At 41.9% G+C, this 12,726-nt stretch overlaps 1 protein-coding gene across 4 annotated transcripts in view; it reads right to left on the minus strand.

Moving 5' to 3' along the window:
* Window positions 1-12,726, minus strand: part of ILDR2 (immunoglobulin like domain containing receptor 2) — a 301,458-nt gene that overhangs the window by 46,299 nt on the left and 242,433 nt on the right. For 2 of the 4 annotated variants that reach the window (XM_056559848.1, XM_056559847.1), the window contains exon 4: window positions 4,044-4,100. The exons of the other annotated variants lie outside the window; for them this stretch is intronic. In XM_056559848.1, the coding sequence (XP_056415823.1) occupies window positions 4,044-4,100 (57 nt within the window). The remainder of the gene's footprint in view (window positions 1-4,043; window positions 4,101-12,726) is intronic. 4 annotated transcript variants of the gene reach the window in all.

A 12,726-nucleotide genomic window follows, 5' to 3' on the forward strand; every position in this document is an offset into this window, starting at 1 on the left:
ATTATCTGTATATATGTATACATTATCTGTATATCTGTATACATTATCTGTATATCTGTGTGTGTGTGTATATATATATATATATATACACACAGACACACACACACATTATCTGTATATCTGTGTATATATGTATACATTATCTGTATATCTGTGTGTATATATGTTTACATTATATGTATATCTGTGTGTATATATGTATACATTATCTGTATATCTGTGTGTATATATGTATTCATTATCTGTATATCTGTGTGTATATATGTATACATAATCTGTATATCTGTGTGTATATATGTATACATAATCTGTATATCTGTGTGTATATATGTATACACTGTCTGTATATCTGTGTGTATATATGTATACATTATCTGTATATCTGTGTGTGTGTGTATATATATATATATACACACATTATCTGTATATCTGTGTGTGTGTGTGTATATATATATATATATATATACACACACATTATCTGTATATCAATGTGTATATATGTATACATAATCTGTATATCTGTGTATATATATGTATACACTATCTGTATATCTGTGTGTATATATGTATACATTATCTGTATATCTGTGTGTGTATATATATATATATACACACATTATCTGTATATCTGTGTGTATATATGTATACATTATCTGTATATCTATGTATATATGTTTACAATATCTGTATATCTGTGTATATATGTATACATTATCTGTATATCTGTGTATATATGTATACATTATCTGTATATCTGTGTGTATATATGTATACATTATCTGTATATCTGTGTATATATGTATACATTATCTGTATATCTGTGTGTATATATGTATACATTATCTGTATATATATATATATGTATACATTATCTGTATATCTGTGTGTGTATATATGTATACATTATGTGTATATCTGTGTGTATATATGTATACATTATCTGTATATCTGTGTGTGTATATATGTATACATTATCTGTATATCTGTGTATATATGTATACATTATCTGTATATCTGTGTGTATATATGTATACATTATATTTATATCTGTGTGAATATATATGTATACATTATCTGTATGTCTGTGTGTATATATGTATACATTATCTGTATGTCTGTGTGTATATATGTATACATTATCTGTATATATATATATGTATACATTATCTGTATATCTGTGTGTATATGTATACATTATCTGTATATCTGTGTATATTTGTATACATTATCTGTATATCTGTGTGTGTATATATGTATACATTATCTGTATATCTGTGGGTATATATGTATACATTATCTGTATATCTGTGTATATATGTATACATTATCTGTATATCTGTGTGTATATATGTATACATTATCTGTATATCTGTGTATATATGTATACATTATCTGTATATCTATGTATATATGTTTACAATATCTGTATATCTGTGTATATATGTATACATTATCTGTATATCTGTGTGTGTATATATGTATACATTATCTGTATATCTGTGTGTATATATGTATACATTATCTGTATATCTGTGTGTATATATGTATACATTATCTGTATATCTGTGTGTATATATGTATTCATTATCTGTATATCTGTGTGTATATATGTATACATAATCTGTATATCTGTGTGTATATATGTATACACTATCTGTATATCTGTGTGTATATATGTATACATTATCTGTATATCTGTGTGTATATATGTATACATTATTTGTATATCTGTGTGTATATATGTATACATAATCTGTATATCTGTGTATATATATGTATACACTATCTGTATATCTGTGTGTATATATGTATACATTATCTGTATATCTGTGTGTGTATATATATATATATATATACACACACATTATCTGTATATCTGTGTGTATATATGTATACATTATCTGTATATCTGTGTGTGTATATATGCATACATTATCTGTATATATGTATACATTATCTGTATATCTGTATACATTATCTGTATATCTGTGTGTGTGTGTATATATATATATATATATACACACACACACACACACACACATTATCTGTATATCTGTGTATATATGTATACATTATCTGTATATCTGTGTGTATATATGTTTACATTATATGTATATCTGTGTGTATATATGTATACATTATCTGTATATCTGTGTGTGTATATATGTATACATTATCTGTATATCTGTGTGTATATATGTATACATTATGTGTATATCTGTGTGTATATATGTATACATTATCTGTATATCTGTGAGTATATATGTATATATTATCTGTATATCTGTGTGTATATATGTATACATTATCTGTATATCTGTGTGTATATATGTATACATTATCTGTATATCTGTGTGTGTATATACATAAACAGGAGAATACAGCAGCACACTGCTAGCACAAAGATACAGATAAAAAATGAAATGCTATACAGCTATAGTGCGAAAAATGAAAAAGTGAGGTACTTAGCTCACAATTTGGCGGCCAAATAGTTTTGACCATCCCACCACGGTAAGGTGACCTCATTGGGACGGACCCTACACTGTGAATATGCCTCTGTGTAATCAGTTTAACAGGCATTGCAAGGTCTGAGACGTCCAGCACCTTATACACACCTAATAGAGGTGGGTGGGGTGCAGGAGCCAACATGGAGGTAGCCACTCCCCCATATGTATATAGTCAGCCTAGCAGCGTGCACCTGTATGCCAGGTCCATGCAGTAGTTTCGGTATCAGTATGTGCTGGCCAACTTATCCTTGTTTGTGTTATACATACGGGGGAGTAGCTACCTCCATGTTGGCTCCTGCACCCCACCCCCCTCTATTAGGTGTGTATAAGGTGCTGGACGTCTCAGACCTTGCAATGCCTGTTAAACTGATTACACAGAGGCATATTCACAGTGTAGGGTCCAACCCAATGAGGACACCTTACCGTGGTGGGATGGTCCAAACTATTAGGCCACCAAATTGTGAGCTAAGTACCTCACTTTTTCATTTTTTGCACTATAGCTGTATAGCATTTCATGTTTTATCTGTATCTTTGTGCTGGCAGTGTGCTGCTGTATTCTCCTGTTTATGTATATTCAGCCTAGCAGCGTGCACCTGTATGCCAGGTCCATGCAGTAGTTTTGGTATCAGTAGTGCAGGCCAACTTATCCTTGTTTGTGTATATATGTATACATTATCTGTTTGCACTGTATATATGTATACATTATCTGTGTATCTGTGTGTATATATATATGTATACATTATCTGTATATCTGTGTGTATAAATATATATATATATATATATGCATACATTATCTGTATATCTGTGTGTATATATGTATACATTATCTGCATATCTGTGTGTATATATGTATACATTATCTGTATATCTGTGTGTGTATATATGTATACATTATCTGTATATCTGTGTGTATATATGTATACATTATCTGTATATCTTGGTATATCTTGGTATCTGAACATTAGGCTCAGAATTTGTGTTAGGGTCCTATCCTAAATGAGGCCACCTCCCCGTGGTGGATGGGGGACACGTTTTGATCAAAAAGTGCGCTAAGAGCCTCAATTTTTTGACCAATGTGTGCTGCTGCAATCCTCTTTTTTGTATACTCTGTATATACATATTTATACATTATCTGTTTGTTTGCACTGTATATATGCTTCTCCGTGTGTCAATAAAAAAAATTCTACTCTTGGACACTGTAACAAACAAGCAGCGAGCTATAAAAAGGCTAAAATAGCAAAGGGTCTCTATGAGAAGCCCCTTCCCATCTGCTCTATCACCAGCCCCCGCAGAGTATAGGGGCCCCATTTACCCTTACACGGGGCCCTCTACTGTTTTTTCTGGCCCAGATCTTATGTATAATACCCAGAGCCCACTGAACCAGCCCGGGAACAATTCATGGACCTTCCTCAGACATGAACAGCGTGAGATCATCCTATTAGGAAAACCTGACCTGGCGGAGAGTGGAGACAGATGGAAGAGACAGATGGATGAATTACAGATCTGCAGAAACACTTAGAAGATGACACTGGGTACCTGGCATAATTTCCACTTCAAAACTCGGCAACAGATCAGCAAGCACCCCTGTCTTGCCTGGAAGAGAGAAAGAGGAAAGAAAAGACAGAAATTAGAATCAGTTTTTCGAAAAATCATTTCTAGACAAAAGGTAAGAAGGAGAGGATGATGAAGGAGAAGGAACAGGTCAGGAACCAAGAAGATGCAAACCCTTCTGAAGAGGAGCTCCGGCCATATACCAGAAGACCTACCCCAACCATAGGATGTCCGATACCGCTCTTTTCTATGGATTATGGGTATATGTACCCCTTATTGTACCCAAAAGAGCATTTTATACTGGGTCACCAATGACTTCTGAAGAGGAGCTCCTGCCATATACCAGAAGACCTACCCCAACCATGGGATGTCCGATACCACTCCGTTCTATCAATTATGGGCATATGTACCCCCCCATAATGTACCCAAAAGGACATTTTATACTGGGTCACCAATGACTTCTGAAGAGGAGCTCCTGCCATATACCAGAAGACCTACCCCAACCATGAGCTGCTCATTACCATCTCTCTATGGATTATGGGTATATGCACCCCCCCCCCCCCATAATATACCCAAAAGGACATTTTATACTGGGTCACCAATGACTTCTGAAGAGGAGCTCCTGCCACATACCAGAAGACCTACCCCAACCATGAGCTGCTCGTTACCATCTCTCTATGGATTATGGGTATATGCACCCCCCCATAACGTACCCAAAAGGACATTTTATACTGGGTCACCAATGACTTCTGAAGAGGAGCTCCTGCCATACCAGAAGACCTACCCCAACCATGAGCTGCTCGTTACCATCTCTCTATGGATTATGGGTATATGCACCCCCCATAACGTACCTAAAAGGACACTTTATACTGGGTCACCAATGACTTCTGAAGAGGAGCTCCTGCCATACCAGAAGACCTACCCCAACCATGAGCTGCTCGTTACCATCTCTCTATGGATTATGGGTATATGCACCCCCCATAACGTACCCAAAAGGACATTTTATACTGGGTCACCAATGACTTCTGAAGAGAAGCTCCTGCCATATACCAGAAGACCTACCCCAACCATCAGCTCTCAGATACCGCTCCTCTCTATGGATTATGGGTATATATACCCCCATAATGTACCCAAAAGAACATTTTATACTGGGTCACCAATGACTTCTCTTGGTCCTACAAGAATTTTGGAAGTTGTACCAAAATCCACCTCAGAGACGCATCCCAAGGCTGTTGGTGAAGTTGTAGTGTTTGGTATTTCCTGGAGCTGGTTTACCATAGAGTAACAGCATTCTACAAGACTTAGGTTTACACAACCTCCATTAAAGGAAACCTGTTGGTAGTTATGAGCCCTAAAAACAGCCCACAGCCCTGAATAGAGGATGGTGAGAATAGTTTTATGATACCCAGTGGTTTGGTTATGAAACCTGCATTACCAAGACAACGAAACCATAGGGGTGGGGAGGGCGCAACGAGAGCCTTATAGGCCAGTGGGTGCCAATCCTCAAATGCTTGACCAAAGCAGAATCCAAGTACACAAAAGCGATGGAAGACAGTACTCCAAATGGTGTCCAAATAACGTGAAGTTTATTTGTCCATACACATACAAGTGATGCAACGTTTCAACCTGACAATCAGGTCTTTCTCAAGCAACGCTTGAGAAAGACCTGATTGTCAGGTTGAAACGTTGCATCACTTGTATGTGTATGGACCAAAAAACGTCACGTTATTTGGACACCATTTAGAGTGCCGTCTTCCATCGCTTTTGTGTACTTGCATTACCAAAACAAATGTTGCTTAATGTCCTGGTCACCATTACGGCAAATGCTCCAGTGGTGAGGACTTCTGGTTTGATGGTCAGTCACTAAACTCTATGAGTGACAGCTGTAACATTAAATCGGGAGACCACTAGAGCTGTCAATCATGGCTGAGAGTTTTGGGCACCTAATACAGAGAGTTTTGGGCACCTAATCTGAAGAGCCACCTCCTGGGCACCTGTCAAGGCAGTGGCTGAGCCATTATCTCGGTAATACTGGTTCCATGACTACAGAACTAGGTGTCATTACATTTTTCTCCCCCATATTCTATATAGAGGTGCCCAGTAATTTATGGGGGTCAACACCTAATATTACACAATTCAGTTAAAGAAATCCCATCAGAAATTATTGGTCACTCTCGAATGGATTTCCCAGGTGCTGGAAGTGATTTCGCGCTCTACACCTCCAAGATGAGACCCCAGTCTACCCTCTTCTCCATTGGTACCTTCCTTCTCAGTTTTTATATTGATATTATTTACAGAGATGTCGACAGGAATTTTCCCCGATACCGATTATACCAAGATCCCATTACAGAATAATAAGCGTCATTAGTCTATAATGCAATTTGTCTGAAAATCTATTTAGGTTCCATAAAGCCGAGACGGCAAAGGAGGAAATTCTCATGAAACCCAAGTTAAAGATCTGTTGATTAAGATACGAAGTCAGGAGTCCCCAAAGGCGTCCTTAATCTTAAGTGACATGTTAATAGGATTCATAAAAATAAGGACAATTATAAGGAGGAGTAAATATGAAGAGGTGAGAGGGTGAAAAAGGATCTGAAAAACAAGAAGGAACGTGGGACCCGAGAAGGAACAGATGAGAAGTGAGACGGGAGAACATCAATAATAGTTCATATGCTTAGGGAGAAAGGAAAAAACCCTAAGAGAGAAGGGATATTTGGGAAACACAAAGGTGAGGGAGAAGGGGGGCACAGGACTGCAGGGAGAGAAGGGAGACACAAGATTACGGAGAGAGAAGGGAGGCACAAGATTACGGAGAGAGAAGGGAGGCACAAGATTACGGAGAGAGAAGGGAGGCACAAGATTACGGAGGGAGAAGTGGGGCACAGGACTGCAGAGAGAGAAGGGAGGCACAAGATTACAGAGGGAGAAGGGGGGCACAGGACTGCAGAGAGAGAAGGGAGGCACAGGATTACAGAAGGAGAAGGGAGGCACAGGATTACAGAGGGAGAAGGGAGGCTAAGGATTACAGAGGGAGAAGGGAAGCACAGGATTACAGAGAGAGAAGGGAGGCACAGGATTACAGAAGGAGAAGGGAGGCACAGGATTACAGAGGGAGAAGGGAGGCTAAGGATTACAGAGGGAGAAGGGAAGCACAGGATTACAGAGAGAGAAGGGAAGCACAGGATTACAGAGAGAGAAGGGAGACACAGGACTGCAGGGAGAGAAGGGAGGCACAAGATTACGGAGAGAGAAGGGAGGCACAGGATTACAGAGGGAGAAGGGAGGCACAGGATTACAGAGGGAGAAGGGAGGCACAGAATTACAGAGGGAGAAGGTAGACACAGGACTGCAGAGAGAGAAGGGAGGCAAAGGACTGCAGGGAGAGAAGGGAGGCACAAGATTACGGAGAGAGAAGGGAGGCACAGGATTATAGAGGGAGAAGGGAGGCACAGGATTACAGAGGGAGAAGGGAGGCACAGAATTACAGAGGGAGAAGGTAGACACAGGACTGCAGAGAGAGAAGGGAGGCACAGGACTGCAGAGCGAGAAGGGAGACCCCCGGATTACAGAGGGAGAAGGGAGGCACAGGACTACAGAGGGAGAAGGGAGACACAGGATTACAGAGGGAGAAGGGAAGCACAGAATTACAGAGCGAGAAGGGAGGCACAGGATTACATTGGGAGAAGAGGGGGCACAGGATTACAGAGGGAGAAGGGAGGCACAGGATTACAGAGGGAGAAGGGGGGCACAGGATTACAGAGAGAGAAGGGAGGCACAGGATTACAGAGGGAGAAGGGGGGGGCACAGGATTACAGAGGGAGAAGGGAGGCACAGGATTACAGAGGGAGAAGGGAGGCACAGGATTACAGAGGGAGAAGGGGGGCACAGGACTACAGAGGGAGAAGGGAGGCACAGGATTACAGAGGGAGAAGGGAGGCTAAGGATTACAGAGGGAGAAGGGAAGCACAGGATTACAGAGAGAGAAGGGAGGCACAGGATTACAGAGGGAGAAGGGAGGCACAGGATTACAGAGAGAGAAGGGAGACACAGGACTGCAGGGAGAGAAGGGAGGCACAAGATTACGGAGAGAGAAGGGAGGCACAGGATTACAGAGGGAGAAGGGAGGCACAGGATTACAGAGGGAGAAGGGAGGCACAGGACTGTAGAGAGAGAAGGGAGGCACAGGACTGCAGGGAGAGAAGGGAGGCACAAGATTACGGAGAGAGAAGGGAGGCACAGGATTACAGAGGGAGAAGGGAGGCACAGGATTACAGAGTGAGAAGGGAGGCACAGAATTACAGAGGGAGAAGGTAGACACAGGACTGCAGAGAGAGAAGGGAGGCACAGGACTGCAGAGCGAGAAGGGAGACCCCCGGATTACAGAGGGAGAAGGGAGGCACAGGATTACAGAGGAAGAAGGGAGGCACAGGATTACAGAGGGAGAAGGGAGGCACAGGATTACAGAGGGAGAAGGGAGACACAGGATTACAGAGGGAGAAGGGAGGCACAGGACTACAGAGGGAGAAGGGAGGCACAGGATTACAGAGGGAGAAGGGAAGCACAGAATTACAAAGCGAGAAGGGAGGCACAGGATTACAGAGGGAGAAGAGGGGGCACAGGATTACAGAGGGAGAAGGAAGGCACAGGATTACAGAGGGAGAAGGGGGGGCACAGGATTACAGAGGGAGAAGGGGGGCACAGGATTACAGAGAGAGAAGGGAGGCACAGGATTACAGAGGGAGAAGGGGGGCACAGGATTACAGAGGGAGAAGGGAGGCACAGGATTACAGAGGGAGGAGGGGGGCACAGGATTACAGAGGGAGAAGGGAGGCACAGGATTACAGAGGGAGAAGGGGGGCACAGGACTACAGAGGGAGAAGGGAGGCACAGGATTACAGAGGGAGAAGGGAGGCACAGGATTACAGAGGGAGAAGGGGGGCACAGGATTACAGAGGGAGAAGGGGGGGCACAGGATTACAGAGGGAGAAGGGAGGCACAGGATTACAGAGGGATAAGGGAGGCACAGGACTACAGAAGGAGAAGGGAGGCACAGGATTACAGAGGGAGAAGGGGGGCACAGGATTACAGAGGGAGAAGGGCGGCACAGGATTACAGAGGAAGAAGGGAGGCACAGGATTACAGAGGGAGAAGGGAGGCACAGGATTACAGAGGGAGAAGGGAGGCACAGGACTACAGAAGGATAAGGGAGGCACAGGACTACAGAAGGAGAAGGGAGGCACAGGATTACAGAGGGAGAAGGGGGGCACAGGATTACAGAGGGAGAAGGGGGGCACAGGATTACAGAGGAAGAAGGGAGGCACAGGATTACAGAGGGAGAAGGGAGGCACAGGATTACAGAGGGAGAAGGGAGGCACAGGACTACAGAAGGAGAAGGGGGGCACAGGATTACAGAGGGAGAAGGGGGGCACAGGATTACAGAGGGAGAAGGGAGGCACAGGAGTACAGAGGGAGAAGGGAGGCACAGGATTACAGAGGAAGAAGGGAGGCACAGGATTACAGAGGGAGAAGGGAGGCACAGGATTACAGAGGGAGAAGGGAGGCACAGGACTGCAGAGAGAGAAGGGAGACCCCCGGATTACAGAGGGAGAAGGGAGGCACAGGATTACAGAGGGAGAAGGGAGGCACAGGATTACAGAGGGAGAAGGGGGGCACAGGATTACAGAGGGAGAAGGGAGGCACAGGATTACAGAGGGAGAAGGGAGGCACAGGATTACAGAGGGAGAAGGGAGGCACAGGACTGCAGAGAGAGAAGGGAGACCCCCGGATTACAGAGGGAGAAGGGAGGCACAGGATTACAGAGGGAGAAGGGAGGCACAGGATTACAGAGGGAGAAGGGGGGCACAGGATTACAGAGGGAGAAGGGAGGCACAGGATTACAGAGGGAGAAGGGAGGCACAGGATTACAGAGGAAGAAGGGAGGCACAGGATTACAGAGGGAGAAGGGAGGCACAGGATTACAGAGGGAGAAGGGAGGCACAGGAGTAGTATAATAAAAAAAAAAGGGCAATACATCAAACTTCTCTACAGCAATATAATAGAACCCAGTAAACAGTTTACTAAATCCACCCTAGTACATCAGTGGAATACAGATGGGCCCCATAGACACAGTATATACATTATGTCTTCATCTCTATCAGTCTATAAACCTGCAGCGATATCAATCCCGATCATTACAGAATCATCAGCAATTATATCTACACAATTACAGTATCTGCTCGCAGTACAGAGAATATAGGGCAGAGCGCTAAACCCAGGCCTGGGCTGCTGAAATATTTATTATAATCATAGCGCCATTTATTCCAGTAATGAAAACACGGAGACCCCCCGGCACAGAATCCCCCGCTGTGTATCGTGAAGATCGCTATTATAATTCTCTCATGAGAGCCGTCAGGGACTGAGCCATGGTATACAGCGGAGACATGAACATTATCCTCATTATTCATTCTGTAGGGCAGGGTTTCCCAACCAGGGCGCCTCCAGCTGTTGCAAAACTACAACTCTCAGCATGCCCGGACAGCCGAAGGCTGTCCGAGCATGCTGGGAGTTGTAGTTTTACAACAGCTGGAGGCTCCCTGGTTGGGAAACAATGGAAAAATGGGAAAAAACTGATCAGAGGGCGTCCTGCAATCCTCAGCTATCATACAGCGCCACCACAGGTGAAATGAAGTATTACGCAGTTTCCAAGTGATGAGAGGATGAGCCAATACGTATAAGAAAAAGATTAAGACATTTTTTGTAGCCTCTTAATATAAAAGATTCCTAAAAAAAAGGGAAAGTGGAAGTAAATGTCTTTCAATGTTTGACACTTTGCACAATATCGCCACCTAGTTTAGGGCAACTTCATCTATTCCAGCTTTATAAGGGTTAATCAGGAATACAGACATATCCGAATTCTTGCAGAAAAAGAGCAGCATCTGTCCTCAGATTGTATGGGGTAGTGCAGCCAATACTCCAGAGCTGCACTCACTATTCTGCTGGTGAGGTGACTGTGTACATACATTACATTACTTATCCTGTACTGATCCTGAGTTATATCCTGTATTATACTCCAGAGCTGTACTCACTATTCTGCTGGTGAGGTCACTGTGTACATACATTACATTACTTATCCTGTACTGATCCTGAGTTATATCCTGTATTATACCTCGGAGCTGTACTCACTATTCTGCTGGTGAGGTCACTGTGTACAGCCATTACATTACTTATCCTGTACTGATCCTGAGTTATATCCTGTATTATACTCCAGAGCTGTACTCACTATTCTGCTGGTGAGGTCACTGTGTACATACATTACTTATCCTGTACTGATCCTGAGTTATATCCTGTATTATACTCCAGAGCTGTACTCACTATTCTGCTGGTGAGGTCACTGTGTACATACATTACTTATCCTGTACTGATCCTGAGTTATATCCTGTATTATACTCCAGAGCTGTACTCACTACTCTGCTGGTGAGGTCACTGTGTACATACATTACATTACTTATCCTGTACTGATCCTGAGTTATATCCTGTAAATCTTTTTATTATAAAAATCTAAAACATAACAGACATAATCAATAATACATAACATAAACTCAGCTTACATGCGCCATAAATATGAAACAAAATAAGACAAATTGTCATTATAACAAAAACTAAACTTTTACCAGCCAGTCCAGTTTCAACTAAAACTAATTACGTACACGTATATATAAACTAATGAAATATTATGTGCACCCCAACACCATACATCACACCAAACTCACACCAAATACACAAACAAAAACTCTGCCATGCCCGGCAATAGGAAATAAAAGCCGTCCAAACCTGGACATAATGAAAATATTGACTAACAGGCAGCAGATACATTACAGACAACACTTACATATAAACATACACATAAACATACATATAAACATACATATAAACATACATATAAACATACATATAAACATACATATAAACATACATATAAACATACATACACTTTTTTTTTTTTTTTCCCCCTCTCTCTCTCTCTCATTCCACACTCACTCACACCCATCCTCACCACCATCATTAGCGGATATCACACTCATACCCATCCTCTCCTAATATATATATATAAACAAATTTCAAAACAAATAGATCCGGCTGCCTTAACTAAAACGAAAGGTAACTAAACATTAGTTAGCATAAATATACGGTAATACAGAAATACAGGTAAATGAATAACAATAACAAATCTTTCACTATCTAATCCCAAAGCCCCTCCAGCCCCTCTGGCCATGAGATGGTATAAATGTCCAGTCCAGTCCATAATCCACACCAGGAGCCAGGCATCATGGAGTCCAATATTGTTCATCAATGGCTCCACCCAGCTCACCTCTTACCCCCCATTCCCCCACCCAACCTATTCTATAGCCCCCTATATACATATATACAAGAAAATGAAAGCAAGGCCTATTCAGCCATGCCACCAAAAGGTTTGCCACACAACATAATTACTTAAACACATACTATACACTTATTAACATAAACATAACTATATACATAACATAACTATATACATAACACAACAATTGTAAGGCCCAAGTTCAGTTACCTGCAAGCCCTTCATACACTCATTTCCCTAAAACAAAACAAAAAGCTAAAGGTGACATGCGCCAGCCCTCCACCGGGATCA

The sequence above is a fragment of the Hyla sarda genome, chromosome 2, assembly GCF_029499605.1.
Source record: "Hyla sarda isolate aHylSar1 chromosome 2, aHylSar1.hap1, whole genome shotgun sequence".
Classification (NCBI taxonomy): domain Eukaryota; kingdom Metazoa; phylum Chordata; class Amphibia; order Anura; family Hylidae; genus Hyla; species Hyla sarda.